Raw genomic sequence first — 20,499 nt, forward strand, 5'->3', positions numbered from 1 at the left:
TCTATACACACTTCTGAAGTGAAAAATCCTATCACCTTCTACATGGTATTTAAATAATATGAATAAGATACTCACTTCTTAGTGGTTCCATTTCCAATGCCAAGATCTGGGAGAAGAGAAAAGGATTTAAGAACTAGAATCATTTTACTAAACAAGCTCAAGGGTGAATGAAGAATAGAAGGACTACTTACTGCCCACAAGGTTGGCTAGAGATGAGTCCAAGTCATCAGACACTAACTTGTTTGGTGGAAGTTTGGCAATAGGAAGACTCTGGTTCTGAGAGGCCACTGTTGGTTTGAGGAGTCCACCTAGTTCATCAAAGCCTTAAAGTTACAAACAGACGAAATGGGACGTGTAAGGAACTTCACCAGCTGCAGCTTTCTAAGGACTTCTCTCCCCTTTCTGCTGGTTTACTCACGGCAAGTTTTCCCAGAACACGGGAAATGCCCTCACGTGGAGAGAGGAGAAATCTGCCATCTTCAAGCAAACTTTAACAGAAATAATTAGTGTAATCTAATGACAAAATTATATCGAGGTTAAAGGGAATGATTTTAAAAAACAGTTATAAAAGGGAGGGAGAAAGGATGTAAATCTCTCCCTATCCCAGCAAAAATTTTCTGAACACTCAAACCTAAAGTCCCTTTTATGTTGAGAAAGAATATTTTTAAGCGTCTTTTATACTGGAGCTGAAGAAATGGCTGAAAAGTTAGTAGTAAGGTTCAGAGCAAGTGCCCTTACCACTGGGCTATCTCATAGGCCCAAGAAGGCATATCTTAAAGAACTTTTCACTTCTCATACTTGGGAATATAAAAACCTAAATCAGGGACTGGGGGGATGGCTCAGTGATTAAGAACACTGGCTGCTCTTCCAGAGGACCTAGGCTTAATTCTCAGCACCTACGTGGTGGCGCTCATAACTGCCTGTAACTCCAGTTCTAAAGGATCAAATGCCCTCTTCTGGTCTCTAAGTGAGCCTTCAGGCACATGGTGCATACAGAGACAAGCAGGCAAAAAACCCTACAAATAAATAAAAATTATTAATTTTAAATAATTAAGAGACTCTAAACTATATCCAAGAAAACTATGTAATTATATAATTCACCTAAAAACAAAAATAAAACTCTATAAAGGTTCTTCACCAAGGGTTAAAAGGTAAAAAATCCAACAAAGTCAGCCCACTTCGGGACTCAGCAGCATGACTGATCCAGGAATACTAGAGCCTAAAAACAGGAAGTCACCAAGGATGGTGATTTCCAAAATAAAAAACTTATTAGTTTCCAATTTCCTTTTCCTAGACAAGCCAAATTCAAAAAAAGAGTCAAATGAACCCTCAAATACAGAGTTATAAGCCTAAATTAAAGGCACATGAAATAATTCCATACGCATATGCTTGCTTCATATTTTTATGGATAACTAATTATACATTATACAACTAAAAACACTTCAATATATTTTAAAGTTAAAATTTAGTTGTTAAGTGAAGTCAATGATTATGTTCTTGGAATAAAATTAGAACATTAAAGTTTTATAGGGAATGGTATAAACTTCACAATAATCTGAAGCATAAAGCACTGGCCACATCCTAGAGTCTTACAGTCTTGACGACAAATCAGCCCTGCAGTCACAACCTTTAACACACTCAGCTTTCTTACACATACGCTATCTAAACATGATAGGGTGAAGACACACTCGTCTTTAGTTTCAGAAACAATCTCATACTGTAATATGCTCATTGTTCATTTCAGTTAAATAAAAATTATGATAACTGAAAAGTTACAGCACTTGACACACCAGAAACTGTTTTCTCTAATTGTGCTGTGGGCCAAAAAAACAAAAACAACAACAACAAAAACAAAAAACAAAAAAACTTTCCCAAACTCTAAAACGCTACCAAGAAAATTATTCTTTGAAGTTCCCATCAAGTAAGTGTTTGGGGAAGAAGATCAATTTACTCCAATCTATAAATGCTAAAAGCAGTATGTTTCCTATGAAGACTATGCATTAACAACACTAGCATATTTGGAATCAGCAAAAATAAAACAAAAAAAATATTTTCCTTACCTCCAGAATCCACCGTAACATTTGTAGATTTATTTCCAAACACAGACTCAAAGTCAACATTAAGGCCAGTTGAAGGGTGTGGCTGTGCAACTGGAGAGGGGCTGAATCCTAAGAAAAAGCAAAATGCAAAACGCTCAGCTTTCTACCAACTATATTAATAGTTAAATACAGTAACCATATATTAATAATGGTAATAAAATGGGGAAAGCAATACATTCCTTAAACAAAAAAGCTAGTTTTTGAAGATAAATTTTTTTCTCCAATATATCACACTTTTGAGACTAGTACCACACTGTAGTCCAAGTGATTCTCCTGCCTCAGCCCCCAAGTATTAAGATTATAGGTGTGAGCCATCATACCCAGCTACATTTCCATCACCCACTAAGGAACAAAGAAGGAGCAACATGCATCGGATTATAGGTTTACTTCAGTCCAGAAGGGAAACCTTTGTTTGTCTTTTATATTAATTTTGCATCTGATAATATTTTTTCCGAGACAGAGTTTCTCTGCAGCTTTGGACCTTGTCCTGAAACTCTATAGATCAGGCTGGCCTTGAACTCACAGAGGATCTGCCTGTCTCTGCCTCCTGAGTGTTGGGATTAAAAGTGTGTCCCACCACTGCCCAGCTCTGATGATTTCTTAAAACCTAAATTCATCTAGAACACAAAGGTCCTGCCTATGACCTTCTGTATCCTGTATCTCTCTCACCTACCTTTTTTTCCTACTTTATCTCAAAAGTTACACTTTAAAAAAATTGTTATTACATGTATTTATTAGTGTCTGCCTGTGTGTGTGTGTGTGTGTGTGTGTGTGTGTGTGTGTGTGTGTGTGTATATGAATGTGGGCATGCATTGTCACAGTGTATGTGTGGAAGTCGAGACAACTTCTGAGAGTTAGTTCTTTCCTAACAGAAAAATATTCCAACTGGAATTAAAGGCTTTGTGCCACCAATGCCTGGCCCAAATATCTTTAAACACAGACCAGCAACATAGTTCAGTGAGTAAATGCATCAAGCTTTAGTTCAATTCCCAGGACCCACAGGGTAGAAGGAGAAAACCAACTGCAATGAGTTGTCCTCAGACTTCTACATTTGAGCTGTGCTGTGCTCGCACACAGATACATGTCCACACTCATACACACTCATTAGAGGACTAAAGTCCAGGGCCAACCACTCCTGGGTTGTAGGTATACTTTTAATGACAATTTAAATGAAGGGAATCAAGTAGTGTGCATAAACACACAAAATTAGCTGGACTCTCAAAGTAGTGCACTAGCCAAAAACACATTCGCTGGGCTGGAGGGATAATTGAGTAGTAGTCAAGAGTATTTGCAGCTCTTCCAAACAACCAGAGTTCCCAGCACCCATACCAAGTGGCTCACTGCTGCCTGTAACTCCAGCTCAAGGATATCCAATGACCTCTTCTGGCTTTCAAGGGCACTCATATATACACGACATACAGTTGTACACACAGATACATACACATGAATTAAAAAAAAAAAAAAAAAGACAGCCGGGCAGTATGGGTGCACTCCTTTAAACCCAACACTCAGGAGGCAGAAGCAGTCAAAGTTTGGGTCCAGTATGGGCTACAAATCAAGTATGAGGACAAGTTCCAAAGCTACACAGAGAAACCCTGTCTTGAAAAAGAAAGAGAGAGAGAGAGAACCAAAGGAAAACAGCTGCTTTACATTATACAAGTCAGTAATATAATAATAAACTCTCATGAAGATGTCGAAGTCATGAGTATAGACTAGAGCATAATAGGCATCTATTTACAAAATCATGATGTGCTTAAAAAAAGACGGGGAGGAACACATCCTCAAAAGCAAGCAAGGGCTGGGATATGGCTAAGTAGGAGAGCTTGCTGAGAGTGCCCAAGCTCCTAGTTTCATCTCTAGTATCAATGGGGGCAGGGGGCAGGGTGGGAAGTGGGTCTATTTATTCCTAACAGGTTTATAAAAATTCAGCCAGGTGTGGTAGGATATGCTTTTAATACCAGTACTAGGGAGGAAAGCAGATCTCTTTGAGTTCAAGGACAGTTTGGTCTATATATTGAGTTTTCCAGGACAGCCAGGGCTACACAGTGAGAGCCTGTCTTGTACATGGGGGGAAAAAATCCCTCCTGTACAAATAAATCAATAAAGTAAGTAAACGGTAACAGAAGGTTCGTGATGTATAAGTGTACTATTAGGTTCTGTCTGGGTTTCAAAATAAAAATCCTAATAAGGCACAAGAACAAGGGACTCAAGACGAAAGGGAAAGGAAGGAATGGGGATAGAGGTATTCAACTTAAAGCTTACTAAAATGCAATTTTTGAAAGAACACAAGGCTGAGTACTCCATTAAAAAGATTAACAAAAGCCAGTATATCAACTTAATAAAGAACAACAAAAAAAAAACCTCTTTCAACTCTTTTCAGCCAATTCTAACCTATCTTTGAATACCTAACTTTACAGATAAAGAAGAGGCCTACACAAAGATTCTAGCTATTTCTCCCCCCAGCAAATTTAGAATATGCTGTAAAACATTATTTTCTGTAACTCATGTAAAATTTTGACTTTTAATATTGCAATGGCAGGTTAGTTAAGTCGCTGTTTTCATTTATTAGCTAAAATGGAATACGTACTTTTCATTTTTCCCTTTGTCTTCAGACAAGTGATGAAGTAAAAGACTAATGAAGGGGACTGAGGAAATGAACAACTTAAGGCGACATGAACTTATAATATGCAACAGCTTTAATGATAAGAATGACAACGGGTCTCCTTCCAGTGTACAAAGATAAAAAACCTAAGTATACATGCAAATTTAGATGTTACTTTAAAATCAACTCTCTGAACTAGTAAACAGGATAGGACACAAGACACCAGTAGCTGGAGTGTCACACTACAGCCGACAATGAAACCAAGAACACTCAGAATTAAAGGGAATCTGTTTTCTGAAATCTGTATTAAATACACCGAGGAGTATTTCAGCAATCAATTTAAGAATCTTAACTACACACATTATCACTCCAGTATTTTAAAATTTGATGTTGAAATCCAAAGTAATTATTGTAGCACTATAAAAGTAATTAGCACATAAGTTAAAAACTTAGTATAAACATGAATTGGGAAGAAAAGGTTAAATGGTACTTTACCAACAAACATTTCATGAGTAGGTGTCCTAGTAGTAAAAGTGGATACATCTGAAGAAATGGGAAGGTGAACATCACCACTACTTTTTGTGAGGAAAGGATTTAAGCTTGGAATGGCATCATCAACAGCATCTAGAGTAGCAGAGAAAGGATCTGTGCGTCCAAGTGAATTACAGCAAAATGAAGAAAGGAAGCAAATAAATTAGTATTGTGATTAGTTGAAAGATGCAAAGTGAAAAGTAGTAGTTATATTATTATTAATTTTACTCACAAACACATTTCATCACTAACATGAAAGAATTGCATTTACCATACAGAAACCCTTAGGGGAACTGTCACCATTAACTACTGCAGCAGACCATTACAGTTAAACTTGCTTCTCCCACATTAGAAGCCAATAGTCATACAGTTAAATAAGAGACCAAGCACAAAATATTCCCATACCACTCACCTTACACCTGCTCTGGCTGAGTGTACTGGTTTTGATGGCACAACTACTCTGCTTACTCAAATCATTGAAATACATATTTGGTAAAGGTACAGCATGAGTAAATATGCAGAAGAAAAGTCATTTCAAATTAAGGTAAGAAACTGATTCTAATATTTGTAAAATTCCTGTTTAGGTTCAACAGCCCAGAACTATTAAAGCGAAGAAAAAATTTAAGGAGAGAGAGGGACCTGCTGACAGAGATGACTGTCCCGCTGTCTGGGAACAACTCTAAAAGTCCTGAAGTGGTTTCCTACAGGGTAACAAATGTTCCCACCATAAAACTAACAGGCTTTTTTCTCCTTCAGTTTTGTATCTAAAGTTACTCTTGAATTACATTTTTCCTGTTCTTATGCCTCACTCAAGTCAGCTGTTCTAGTGAGGAAAGCCCCTCAAGACTGAAAGGTTTAACTAAAGGAGAAAAGAAAAAAACATAAAGGATAGCAAACATACAGCATCATACTTTTATTTGTAATAACTAATATCAAGATGATTCTACACGTTTAATCACCAGCCTCTTCCAGTTTTACGACTACATAAATGAACAATAACCTAACAATAGCCAATACTCTAAGGACCAGCTAGCTCACACTGACAGGCACACTTCCTTTACTCAATCAATTCAAGGCAAACATTCAATAATCCTAAATGTAACTACTTAAAAACTGGAAAATCACAAGAAAATAACAAATTAATGGGTTTAATTAAAGCATCTTTAAAAAAATTTAATTCTTTATTGTAAGTAATGTCCTAGGAAGCAGAGAGACTTCAACCAGCAACTGATGGAAGCAGATGCAGTTCCACAGGCAAATATTAGGCAGATATTGTCATTGTTCAAGTTACTGTATATGATATACTCAAAAGGAATTTAATAGTTTCATTACTTTGCAATGCTGAATATACTAACCTATAATTTGAGTCTGTTTAGAAAAACAGCTTTCCAGCTTCTTTATTTAAAATAAAGAAGGGCTGGCAAGATGGCTCAGCACATAAAGGCACTCGCCATCAAGCCTGCCAACCTGGGATCTACATGATGGAAAAGAAAACTGACTCCCAAAAGTTAGCATCTGCCTTCTGCACTCATGCACGCGTGCGCGCATACACACACATATCAATCTCAATGAGCAAATACAATTGGTGGGGGGGGGTCCTTCTGTCTACCTGTTACCTTTATTGGTTAATGGATAAAGAAGCTGCCTTGGCCTATAGCATGGGAGGAGGAAGGCAGAGTTAGATAGATGCTATGGATCTGCCACCAGAGTCAGACAAGCCGAAACTTTGCCGGTAAGCCACTGCCACACAGCAATACACAGATTAATAGAAATGGGTTAAATTAATATGTAAGAGTCAGCCATTAAGAAGCTAGAGCTAATGGGCCAAGCAGAGATTTAATTAATACAGTTTCTGTGTGATTATTTTGGGTCTAAGCTAGCCAGGTGGCCAGGAACCAAACAAGCAACCTCCTTACTATATATAACATTAAAATAAAATTAAGAGAAAATTAACATCTCGCTGTAGGAGAGACTCTGTGCTTATATCTCTTTAGTTCTATGTGGAAATGGAATGTTATGGAAATGTCCCCTTCCTGCACCAGCTAGTCTGTTCTCTCTTTTCCCCTGGTCTTACCTTCCACTCATGGAAGCAGGACTTACAGGAAACGAGTAATTATTAAAAAAAGAAAAAAACAAGCCAGAAGGTGAAGGCACATGCCTTTAATCCCAGCACTGGGGAGGCAGAGGAGGCGGATCTCTGTAAGTTCGAGGTCAATCTGGTCTACAGAACAAGTTCCAGAACAGGCTCCAAAGTTATACAGAAGAAACCCTACCTAAAAAAATGGTAGAACAAAAAGGCTAATTAACCATTAAAACATTAAAAATAAAGAGAAGAATTCAAAATTATTTAATGGTCTTGCTAATAATGCTAACATTTTAAAAATATGCTTATTTTCTATTTTATATGTGTATATATACACTAGCTGCATGTAAGTATATATGTGCATGCCTGGTGCCAGTAGAGGCCAGAAAAGGCTATCAGATTTCTGGAAATGGAATTACAGTCATTTGTGAGATGACATATGAACCCCAGTAGAACAGCAAGTGGTTTTAACTCCGACCCATCTCTCCAGCACCTGAGAGTTAGGAGTGGTGAGGCGTGCTTTTAGCACAGGATTAGAGGGTGGTGGAGACAGGAGGTACCTATGAGCTTGAGACCAGCCTGATCTACTTTATTCCAGGATAGCCAGGACAAAATAGAGACCTTCCCCCCGCCCCACCCCAAGCCCCAAAAAGTACAACTGAGATTAAATAGAAAATACAAAAATGTATCAAAAAATTCATGGACTGTTAGGACACCTTGTACTCTATTTTTATTTTAGTTAAGATTTTAATGTGTTTATCCCTGTGACTGGGTATGTGCATGGGAGTATATAAGGAGGCTAGAGCTATGAGACCTCCACAAGTTGTGGTCTGCCCAACACGGTGCTGGGAATAGAACTAGGTCCTCTACAAGAACAATATACACTCTTAATCACTGAGCTATTTCCCCAGCACCAAGTAACTCGGTTCTTAACCTTTAATTTGCTGTCTTGTTTAATTCTAAAATAATTCTAATATATTTATTAAATTACCTTTCTTTAGAAATTACTCTCAAATCTCAAGATTTTGCTAAATTAAACTAACCTTAATGCTTACACAAAACTAGTCTATAACCAAATTTTCTACAACCTACACTGAAGAGAAAATGTCCCCTTATTCAACAGAGTGTTTCTTATACTAACTTATTTACATCTACGTATAACAAGACGTACTCGAGAAAATGTCCCCTTATTCAACAGAGTGTTTCTTATACTAACTTATTTACATCTACATATAACAAGATGTACTCGAGGGCTGGGTGTGGTGGTTTCATCCCTACTATCTTAACACTTGGAGGCTGAGGCAGAGGGATTGAGACCAGCCTGGGCTACAGCGTGAGATGTAAGCTGGACCAAGGTGGATGGAGATAACTACCTCCACCAAGTCATTCTCCCTCCTCCACATGTGCACTGTGGTACACATGCTACTGCCCCAAACAATCACCAATGCTCTCCTAGTTAATGGTAGATAACCCTCGCCTTCACAGAGTTTAGATTCTAATATATTAAACAGTGTCTTAGGGCTGTTGATATAGCTCAATGCCAGATCATCTGTCTAGTGTGGGCAAGCCCTAGGTTCAACATTCAGTCCTACACCACAAAAAGTGAGGGGGGGCAGGCATTGGAGGGGAAGTGGAGGAGAAGTAAGAATGGATTAAAAAGAAGCATAGAAACTGTATTTTTAATTCAAATGATTAAATATGAAAATCTTACATGCTGTAAAATTTAATACCTCCAAATGTTACATGAAAGCCAATACAAATTAATATTTTATAATTTTCTACTTAGCATCAGTCTTCCTAAAAAAATCTTTTTCTTTCTAATAATTTTGATGACTATTTATAGAATAATATGCATACAAACACACACACACACACACACATACAAGACCATCCCATGGAGATGACCTGCAAAGCAGGCACCTCACTGAGCTGTGAGACACAAATAGTCACCACTTTGCTTTCAAGATGATGGAACTAAAAACCTACTCAAGGGCAGCAAACATTGCTATTATTTTACAAGTCTAAGTTAAAGAAACATTTAAAACACAATTAATTAATTTAATTTAATATAATTAATTAGAAAGGACAAGAATTACCATGAGATACCTGGTCACAACATACTTCGCTGGCTGATAACACAATCTGAATTTATTAAAACTTTACCATCTAGATACACAAAAGGATTTTACCCACCACAAAATGTTTTTCTACACCAAAAGTAGTAATTACTGTATATTTAAAATTCACAATGAAGGGCTGATCTTATACTTTAAAAAGTGGTCATTCTTCTTATATTTTACTTCATCCTCCCTAAACCTTGTTTCATAATTAGCTATGAATTCTAATACTTCATACATAATAAACTGTCTTTAGGAGATAAAAATTAGTCTATTGCCATCTTAGTATTTCTCAAGTTCCCACATAGCAAGTACAATCAAAACCTCTGCTACTTAATGGAGAGGCAGAAGCCTACACAGCATTTACACAGACTGAAAGCTTACCTCCCCATGTGCTTGCTACCTGAGGAGCGGCTGACATGGCATGGACAGAGGGATGAAAGGTCGGCTGCTGCAGGTCAAGCAGGTCATTTGGCAGCTTAGATATGCTAGGAAAAATATTGTAGAAACTAGTTTTATTTCTATATGAACTCTGCTAAATTAGTTGGTCTTCTCTACTCCACCCCCATAAAAATTAAAAGTGAAAAGCTTCAATGCAAACCTCAGAAGAACAATAATTCTGTAAAGGTAACAGCTGCACGCTTCCATTTAACATAATTATACAGAGGTCCAGAAAAATACTTGAACATGATGTGTTAAGTTTCTATCGAATTTGAGTAACAATGCCTTTTCTGGAAAGACTCAATGACTTTCCTAAGAAAACACCCATTCCCTTGTAGCATATTCCAATTAAACATTAGTAATTTAGCCACATTCCATTTCCTAAACATGTAAATATATCCATGTCACTTTATATTTAGGCAGTATACCACTGCATTGCTATTACACCTTTCGTATTCATTTGTGATTACAATATCATAAAGCAAACTCACAGCATCTGGAAAGCATGCATTTGAAGACACTTAGACTGAGTATTCAGAGACAGCCTTTGTCCCCGTTGTACCTGTTAGAAGAACTAGGGGTAGAAAACATGTCGATGGCTGGTGCAGTCATTACACCCCCTGCTGAGGTGGACACCGGAGAGGCTGCAGTTGTTAGAGAGGTGTGCGGTTTCTTCGCAAGTTCTTTTAGACGCTGCTCCTGTTGAGAAAGCAACTTAGTATAAGGAACCTAAAACTAAACCTGCTGGTACAGAAGCTGAAAAACAACAACAACAAACCATTTCCTAATTCTGCTTTAACAGCTGCAGGGTACCCCTGACTTTTCACCAAGCATTCTATGTGACGAGAAATGAAACTGAGTTTCAGCCTGAAGGATTGCTACACAGGTAAAAACTTAGGTCTGGCTAGAGGTTTATTTACATAATGATCCCTCTACTTGTTCTTCACAAGAGAAAGCCCATACTTACCTTTAGTGCTTTTAAACGAGCCTGTTCTTCCTCTAGTGCTGCCTGCTTTTCCCTTTCATCCACTTTGGTCAGAGATAGGCCAGTGCTTGCCAAAGAAGAGACTGCATTGGAAAGTGTTGTAGCCCTGGGATAAGAGAATAAAAGTAAACAATTCATATCTAGAACATAAAACGAAGTGGCCCTGCTTTTGACAAACTAAAATAACAAGTTTATAGACTTAAAGCTAGTACTTCGGATGGAATCTTCTAACCAGCAACCTAGAAAATTCCAACCATTTTAACACTGTTCACTGATTTGCAAATTCACAGCTTCTAGAATTAAGTGCCCAACTCAAGAAAAAATTTACAACACGGGAACACATTGCCTCTCTGAAGATAAGAAAGCAATAGGAAAGAGACTTCACGTTCCTAGGAGTCCTCACAGAAAGACAGCATCAACGATGATTCAGTGTCCCCGAGACAGCTCCTACACTATCAAAACCCTGGCTTTCGACAGTTCTACAAGAAGAGCAGAGCTTGAGCACCAGAGTAAATCGTGCATGTCCAGGCCTGTTTCCCACAACAGCACTCCCAAAAGCGACTCCTGGGGCTGTCAGGTTCCTGAGAAGGAATACTAGGTTCAATTCAGTCATGAGTCTGTGTGGCACCTCCTTTCTATGTGCTTGCTGACCACACAGACCGCCAGGGTTTTCTTCTCAAACCTATTGCACATACACATTCATTACCTCTCACTAGCCATATCCTTTCCCCTTCATAGATCTATTCATACTAGATACCATGAACCAACATTAAATTCTAGGATAAAGAACTACACTTGGCCTCAATTACTCTTCCTTTTCCCACAATGCACATACTACTAATTGCTGTTGTAAAGCCATAAGGTGGCAAAAGCTAATCCAATTGATGTAAAGTCAGTATCGTACATGAGTTAATGAGAAGGCAATGGATGAGTCACATAATTATGACAAAAATAAGCCAATGATGTCATGATAAATATCTAAGAGAAACTGGTATACCTAAACCATGTGCGTAATTTTTTTATTTCTTCCCTATAACCAAATAGTCTCTAACATCTTGATGATTATAGTACTTCTAAAAGTCTACTATAAAAATCAAAATCTTGCACAAAATATTATTTAAAAAAATCACTAGTGGATTTTTCCCTTTGGAATTGGGGGGCTGATGGGGGCTGGAAGGGGAGGAGCATTTCAGGCTGACCTTACTCACCACAGAGAACAAGCTAAACTCACACTTGCCTTCTTCCTGCCTCAGCTTTCCAAGTTCTGGGATTATAGGTAAGAGGCACTGTACCTAACACTGCTTAAATTATTAATAAAAAGGGGAGAAATCAGCAAAATATAAACTAAAAACCAAAAAGAACCAAAGAAAAAGTCTCACTATATATTTTATATATTCTTTTAAATAAAAAGGTAAAATCTTCCTAAGAAAACGAGATAATTATTCAAGCAATTACTACACCTGACTAAAAAAAATCATTAGTAGATCATTATGAGATAATTTCTATTATTTTTAATTTACAAGGTAAACTGGGAAATTAGCTCAAGACTTGACTTGATTAAAATAGAACCTGACAACAATCAATTCAATCCCATCAAATGTATAAAAAATGAAATAAGATGTCAGACATCCCAGGCCTGAATCCTAGTATTACTACTGCATCTACAAGGGGGATAGTATAGGAGCTGAGCAAAATTAATACAAAATTATCTTTTGATTTTGAAGCATGATATTTATGGCGAGTTTTAATACTGAAACCACAATTCTGAACAAAGCCTCACTGTCATCACCTTCAAATATGTCAACACTCACTGACAGCAGGAAGTAAATACATTAACCCCTAGGGAGTCCTCTAATTAAACATAATCTTCTAGATAACCAAGTCAGGATAGAAAAACCATACAATGAGGACCTTGAGCTGGTTTCATCTATTCCTTCAAAAAAAAAAAAATGTACCTGCTTGCAGCTGTGGAATCTTTGATTTTCTTCCCTTCCAAAGAAGCTAAATGTTGCTCTAAAGCATCAAGAAGACTGCTGGGAGCCTGAAATTACACAAATATTAGGAATTCATAACTATTACAACATTTTATAAATTGATTTATCAAATGTCATCTAACATGAGAACAACAAAAATAAATATATACCTCATGTATTAATTACTGGTAGCATTTTTAGCTGCCAAAAATAAATTATAATCTTTTATTGTTGTTGTTATTATTATTACTATTGGAACATAAACTACTTGAAATTACTAATAAGCATCACCAAAAGTGTAAAATCAAAAGATAAACATCAAACCTAAGAATCGTGTAAGAACCCAAGATTTTTAAATATTTAATATATGTAAAATTTTAGCAAAAACAGTATTAAGAATGAAGCACACACGTATTTTAATATACATATAAAAGAATGAGTTCCAGGGCTGGAAGGTGATTCTTCAGCAGTGGGTAAAGACACTTGCTGCCAAGCCTGACAACCATAGCTCAACTTCTGGATTCACACAGTGGAAATATGAGAACAGACTTCTAAATGTAGTCCTTACTTCCACACATGTGTGTTGGCATGTTTGCCTACAGTCACAAATGCTACACACATAAAATTACACACACACTAGGTGGGGTGGGGGTGGTGGTCGGGGTCAGATAAGGCTCAGCAATTAAAAGCACTTGCTGCTCTTTCCAGAGGACCTTAAGTTAGTTTCCCAGCACTCATGCAGGATGGCTTACAATCAACTTTAACCTCAACTCCAGGGGATCCAATGCCCTTTTCTGGCCTCCCTGGGCACCTACACACACATGGCATACACTCACATAGACACATGAATAAAACAAAAAAAATTTAAAAAGAAAAAATAAAAATAGCAAATGACCCAGCTGGAAAACTCCTGGTCATTTATTCTAAGGGTTCTAAACCAACATACCAGAGATACTTGAACATTCTTAACTGCTCACAATAACTATGATATGGCACCAGACTAGATGCTGCTCATCAATGCATGAAGGGGTAAATAAAAATGTAGTGGAAATACACAGTGAATTTTTATTCACTGTAGTGAAATGACATCATAACACTGTCAGAAAAATGGATGGAAGCCAAACCACCAAGTTAAAGAAGCCAGACTCAGAAAAGACAATACTGTTTTCTGCCGTATGTGGAATCTAGATTACAAAAGTTTATGTATATTTAGAAATTGTGTATGTATGTCTTAAAAACTAAATAATTCCCTCCTGAAGGGAGAAGGGAATGTGAGAAGAGCCACAAGGCCCCTCCCTTGGGCAAAATGACTAGTGTAAGTGAATCTGCCTGCAGGCTGGGTAGGAAACGCCACAGGTGCAGTTTTCACGGGTCACCCATTACCCATGCTCGGGTGGGCGTTTCCACTGTGCAGCTGTTACAGTAAAGCAGTGGACAGACAGGTCCACCATAATAAGAAATGAGTTCATCATTCATTGCATGTGTAATAAGGTTAAAGAACTCTCCAGAAATACAGTAAAATGTTAAAAAGCGTAAGGAAAAACCATACTCCTCATGAGAGAAATGAACCCTTCTCTTGGCACTGCAGTGCACATGACAGTGGATTGATGTTTTAACAATCTACTCACCTGGGACAGATCTGGAATATCTCCTCTGTCAATTCCAACTTGCTGCAAGAAACAAAATGCTGTATTTAACACGTGGAATTATAGCAATATGAACATCACCTCTTCAACATGCCTTACAGAAGCACTGGGAGAAATGAGAATGACTATCAACAGTTCTCTGGGACATAAAAAAGAAGCACATCTAAAAACACCAACTTTCCTTAAATTTTCTTTTTTCATTAAAAAAAAATGCTTCACAGAAAATCCTTTCAGAACCTATTATTTGGGAGCCAGTGAGACGGCTAAGCAGAGAGGCACTTGTTGCAAAGCCGACAACCTGAGTCATCGCTGCAATCACATGGCAGAAGAACTGACTTCCACGAGTTGTCCTCTGACCTCAACACAAATGCCATGGCACTCAAGTGCCTACACACATAAATAAAATAGTTTTTAAAAGTCTGTTTATTGTGGTACTCAGATTTCTCATGAATGTCAAGTGATATTTAACCAGGACGTAACTCTCTCCACAAAACCTCACTGTATTTTCAAGGGGTTCAGGCATTAAATAATTACCAGCATAAACAACTGCAACAAAACAAAACAAAAAAACTTCCTTCCTATTTAGTTAGGACTCAAATTAGAAATCTGTATTTCTCCCCTGACTATGTCTTATTTTCTAATAATACTCTTTTTCTCAACTTTCAAGAGTCTCAGAATAAAATCACTAGAAAATCTAATCCAATCCTATTTAGATATTAATAGGTCATCACTCAGACTTGGACAACGGTTCCCTTGGAATGCATTCCAAGGGATTACTGTTGCCTTTAAGAACTGAAGTTTCCTAATGACACTGCAAGCCCAAAGACAGTCTCATGGCAACACTATGCAACAGAATCTCTCATCTTAGATCACACGTACAGACAATGCATTCCACTTGTGTCAACATGCAACTTGGACATAAGGAAGGGCTTTTTTTTTTTTTTAATGTATGGCAGTAACCGTAACTAGCAAAACAAAAATGCAAGAGACCAGAAAGGGAAGTCAACAAACTAAAACTGACTTGCAAACTTTACTGGAATCATAGCAAAAACCCTGCCTCTTCAGTTTAATATGCAGCTGGTACAAGGGACTAGGGGCAGAGGTCAGATTTCTCCCTGAAAGACCTGTCTGAATCAAAGTAAGTGCCTACAGGCATCATAAAAAAAAAGGTCACCTCATTTGTTAAAGAATAAAGTATCATGCCAGGCGGTGGTGGTAGCACACATCTTTAATTCCAGCACTAATGAAGCAGAGGCAGGTGGATCTCTGCTCTACAGAGAGAGTTCCAAGAGAGCCAGGGCTACAAAGAAACTCTGACTTTTGGAAGAAAAAAAGGAAAGAATAAAATATCACAAGGGTAATAGTGCCTAGAGCCACTAACTTGGTAATTAATGTAAGTAATCAAAATATTCTAAAGAAGGGGCATTTCTGGCAGTGATGGGTAAGAGGGTAAAAAGAGGGGGAAATCTTTATGCGTTGTCTCTGCTAGAATAAAAAAGGATGCCTGTAAACACTAGAACTGCCTTCTGTGTCAACTTCATAATAATTATTGAGAGAGTTATAAAATTAGATTATCATATAACCTTCTCATACTCAGTAATTAACTATTCAAAATTCACTTATGTAGGAGAACAAAAACACTGAATTACGTGACTCAATTGCAGGCCTGTGTGGAGGAAAAAGAACTTAGGCAGACACTGGGCATTTTCTACCACCTTAACACAGTAAGCCTTCAAAAATAAATGGTTACTTCTAAACACAGACATCACTGCCACAAGTGTATGTATTTGTAGAGATGTATACAATGTAAAAGTAGATTAACTTTTCAATATCCCACATAAATTAAATATACAGCATGTGCATTATTAAATATGTCACATTAATATTGTTCAACAGAATTCAAAAGTACATATTACTACTATTAGATATAGATAGAATAAACAAGAATATTTAAATATTTCTTTCATTTGGATGACAATTTCGTCAAAATCCATACATATAAATAAAAGACAGCTTACCTCTGCAACCTTCAGAAACTCTGAGATTCTTGTCATTCTAGTCAGGAACTTCTTATAGATGTCAAGACCTTCTTTGCACTGGTTCTTTTTCATATCAAAATATTTTTCTGCCCAAAGAAGTAACAAAAATACTCTTAGTTAAAGTTTACTTAAACAGGAAAAAGATTAGGCCGTGTCTCCAGAAAGATCCTAATACTCTCAAAGGACTTACCCTACAACAAATGTAGGGCTACATTACCTTGAGCAATGCACTAGGAGGGTTAGGACGTCAGCAATTGAGAACTGACTGGAGTGTACTCCCATGACTATTTGTTCACAGGACTGCTATGGGATATTTATGTGTAAACACATGTTATTCCACTTAAAACACTAAAATCTGTTTCAAAATACTTTACTAATAACATACCAATACTAACATTCTAGGATGGCAACTTCACCCAATGTCACTTCAAAAGCTCCCTTAAATTTCATCTGTACACAGCAGTAAGAGCTTCACATTTACCAATCATGAAGTCGATGACGATGACTTCCACAGCTTTGTATGAAAAATAAGTATAATTTACCTGTCCTCTTGGATTAAATCACCCCTCCTTATATTAATGTTGTCCTAGTCTATGGAAACCACATTTCAATAAACTTTCAAAGGGTCGGGGGCATACAAAATAAAAATACTTGGCATCTGATACTTAATACCTTCATTTTCTACTCCATTAAAACCTCAATTTAAAAAATAAAAGAGGGGCTGAAGAAGTAGTTCAGAGGTTAAAAGCATTTGCTGTCTCTTAACAGAATTCTGTCCCTGCCACCCACGTCAACCGGCTCACAACTAACTGTGTGCAACTCTAGCTCCAGGGGATCCATCTAGCCTCCACAAGCACCTGAACACACAGGTGTTGCACACACATAGAGATTAATAGACATTAACAATTAATAATGCATTGCTAATAATAATATATAGTGTTAATTATAAATAATAGTATTTAATTTTAATACCTGCATATTAATGGATTTTTATATTAATGGAAACAAAAGTATCGATTAACAAAAAATATTTAAAAGGTACCTTTCTATGCAAAATTAACTATTTCAAATACATCTCGCTATGTAAGAAAACATCATAAATTTCTAAAACACCCCAAAGTAAAAAGTAACCCATGTTGCCCGGCTTAAAAATAATTATTAATTTCAAATTTAAGTTTAGGGACTAGGGATACAACCCAGAAATAAAACATAATTTATTAACATCCAAGAAACCCTGGAATTAATCCCCAGTACACATGCATGTGCCTCAAATTTAGGATAAAATATATATACACATATTAGTTTTACAAGGTTCATTGTAGAATAAATATTAAGGCAATATACTTTTTCTGAAACAAAGAACTAAGAGGTGTTTCCATTTAAGTACACATAACATAAAATGTATTATCATGCCTAACCTAACTTTACAGATTTAAGTATTTCTAAAAATAAATGAAACAGTCCAAAAAATTACAACTATATTAAAAAAAGTTTAACTAATAGCTGAATATTCTGGTTATAAAAATGAGAATTTAGGTCTGGAGAGATGGCTCAGAAGCTAAGAACACTGATTGTTCTTCCAGAGGTACTGAGTTCAATTCCCAGCAACCACATGGTGGCTCACAACCATCTGTGATGAAATCTGGTACTCTCTTCTGGTGTGCAGGTATACATGCAGGCAGAATGCTGTATACATAATAAATAAATAAATAAATGAATGAATGAATGAATGAATGAATGAACAGATCTTAAAAAAAAAGAGAATTTACCTACTTGTGTGGCTATACATGTAAATGATTATGTTCAGGAATAAATCTTTTCTCCAAATACATATTTGACATGTGTCAAAATGGACTTCACAACAGCATAAGCAACTATAGTATTACTAGTTCACAAAGTTATCTAAGATATCGCAGTACTTACCCAATAAATTAATGATTCCTTCATTATATGCTGCAAAGAGTCTAATGGCATCTTTGAACAGGAGCATGAAGGCAGCATTTATTACCCCATTTGTGAGTTCATTACTATTAACCTAGGGGAAATGGAAAATAAGATCAGCTTATCTCATATTTTAAATGACACTAACAAAATGGATTTTTTATTACTAGTAAGACAATAAATTAAAACACGTCAGCTTATTAGAAAGAGTGTATTTTGCCTAGGATATACATTACACATAAGTTTTCCAACACATGATTGTGAGAAATCAGAATTATAGGCAAATATTGTAAAACTCTAAGAAAAAAATAAGAAAAAAAAACAAACAGCAAAGAGCAACTTCTGAACATTCATTGTAGTTTAGAATTTACTTAGAGTGAAAAGGCCATTTACCTCAACTCTTGAAATCACTCACCTACATCTCAAGCCTCTTATATAACTTTATTATAACACTAGAGGTTTACAAAGCGTGCACTAAAAACCTATGAGAAGAGCAAGTAAAATTTTCTATACAATAAAGTATAACACAGACTCTAAAACAAGTAAATAATTTCATAAAAACACCAAACTATGTACTAAGTGAAACATACGTGGTTGGACCTTCTGAGTCTCTATATAAACCAAAATAATGTTCTCTAAACAGCAGTTTCCTATGTCTTCGAGCAAGAGCTTTTCTTCCTTTTTATGAAAGGAAAGATTTTAGGCTCTGGGAATTATGTTCTCTTCTGCAACTAACCCAGCACTATAGAAAACCAGCAAAAGCAGTATGCAAACCAATCAAGAACCTGCCTATGGGTCACTAGTGCTATTGTGAACACTGAAATTTTAATTTCATAAAATTTTTAAATGTCACAAAACAAAACCTTTTCAAATATATAAAAATGATAAAATCATTCTCAAGTCACTAGTTAGTTATTATAGCGTGACACTTTCTAGTCTATGAAACAAACACATGAGTAGTTTGCTGAACATTTCCTTTAGTCAACACTCACTACCCAAATAACATCATTTAAAACTTACAGGGAACCTTGTCTCGAAAAAAAAAAAAAAACAAAAAAACAAAAAAACAGCCGGGCGGTGGTGGCGCACGCCTTTCATCTCAGCACTAGGGAGGCAGAGGCAGGCGGATCTCTGTGAGTTCGAGACCAGCCTGGTCTACAAGAGCGAGTTCCAGGACAGGCTCCAGAGCTACAGAGAAACCCTGTCTTGAAAAACAAAAACAAACAAACAAAAAAAAAACCAAAACCAAAAACAAAACAAAAAAAAACCTTATAGGGAATAAAATGCAAGTCATAGCAATCTATCATAAATGAAATTTGAATCTCCTCTTATTTCTAAGTAGCTGTCATGCTGTAAGTCCTACCAAACAAAAGGGAAATATTGAAAAGGTTGTGCACGTTTTTTAAATCTACAGTTCCTGTGAAGAATTTTAAGAAAGCACTTTACCCATCACTTGTTTTAATCTGTATGAACTAAAATTCTAGCACCAAAGAAAGCCCTAACCACTAGCCAAACATTATTACAACATAGTAAAAAATTATGAAGACTTGGGGATAAAGTTATGATTATCTAATTTTTAGTAATTTTGAATTACAAAAGCATATCAACTTACATTAAAATCAAGAAGTGCATCCATTTGGTTCTGGATGATTGGTACAGTTTTTAAGAGTTTTTCCGTGTTCATTGTTCTCATAACTCCATCAGCCCTATTAAGAAAATAAACCAAAATAATTCATCATTAAATCTCCCATTTGCCTCTATTTAAATAACAAAACTGTGATGAAATATCATATATTTTTAAGTTATTACTGAACTCTGTATCTCAAGTAAGGATTATATAAAAAGAAATGTAAAACCAACAGCCGGAAACTAGTGCTACCAGCTGTATATGTACAGAGATGGCTCAGTAGTTAAGTGCACAGGTTGATCTTCCAGGGGCCTAGGTTCTGTCCTTAGCACCCACATAGCAGCTCACAACCATACATAGTCCCAGATCTAGGTGATCCAAACCCCTTTTCTGGTCTCTGTGGGCATTAGAAAAA

General features: G+C 36.5%; 1 protein-coding gene across 17 annotated transcripts in view; it reads right to left on the reverse strand.

The window, feature by feature from the left end:
• Nucleotides 1-20,499, reverse strand: part of Picalm (phosphatidylinositol binding clathrin assembly protein) — a 76,823-nt gene that overhangs the window by 15,760 nt on the left and 40,564 nt on the right. For 5 of the 17 annotated variants that reach the window (XR_007593995.1, XM_050154364.1, XM_050154366.1 and 2 more), the window contains exons 5-16: nt 20,070-20,163; nt 18,440-18,551; nt 16,496-16,602; nt 14,460-14,501; nt 12,814-12,899; nt 10,841-10,964; nt 10,436-10,572; nt 9,817-9,920; nt 5,197-5,346; nt 2,061-2,168; nt 192-323; nt 76-106 (exon numbers count right to left, since the gene is read on the reverse strand). Coding sequence is in view for 16 of the 17 variants with exons in the window: in XM_050154364.1 (XP_050010321.1) it covers nt 76-106; nt 192-323; nt 2,061-2,168; nt 5,197-5,346; nt 9,817-9,920; nt 10,436-10,572; nt 10,841-10,964; nt 12,814-12,899; nt 14,460-14,501; nt 16,496-16,602; nt 18,440-18,551; nt 20,070-20,163 (1,227 nt within the window). In the remaining variant the exon portion in view is untranslated. The remainder of the gene's footprint in view (nt 1-75; nt 107-191; nt 324-2,060; nt 2,169-5,196; nt 5,347-9,816; nt 9,921-10,435; nt 10,573-10,840; nt 10,965-12,813; nt 12,900-14,459; nt 14,502-16,495; nt 16,603-18,439; nt 18,552-20,069; nt 20,164-20,499) is intronic. The other 12 variants (XM_050154368.1, XM_050154367.1, XM_050154371.1 and 9 more) reach the window with 5 other exon arrangements.

The sequence above is a fragment of the Alexandromys fortis genome, unplaced genomic scaffold (assembly GCF_014885135.2).
Source record: "Alexandromys fortis isolate MF-2015 unplaced genomic scaffold, M_Fortis_MF-2015_v1.1 scaffold_77, whole genome shotgun sequence".
In the NCBI taxonomy this organism is placed as follows: Eukaryota; Metazoa; Chordata; class Mammalia; order Rodentia; family Cricetidae; genus Alexandromys; species Alexandromys fortis.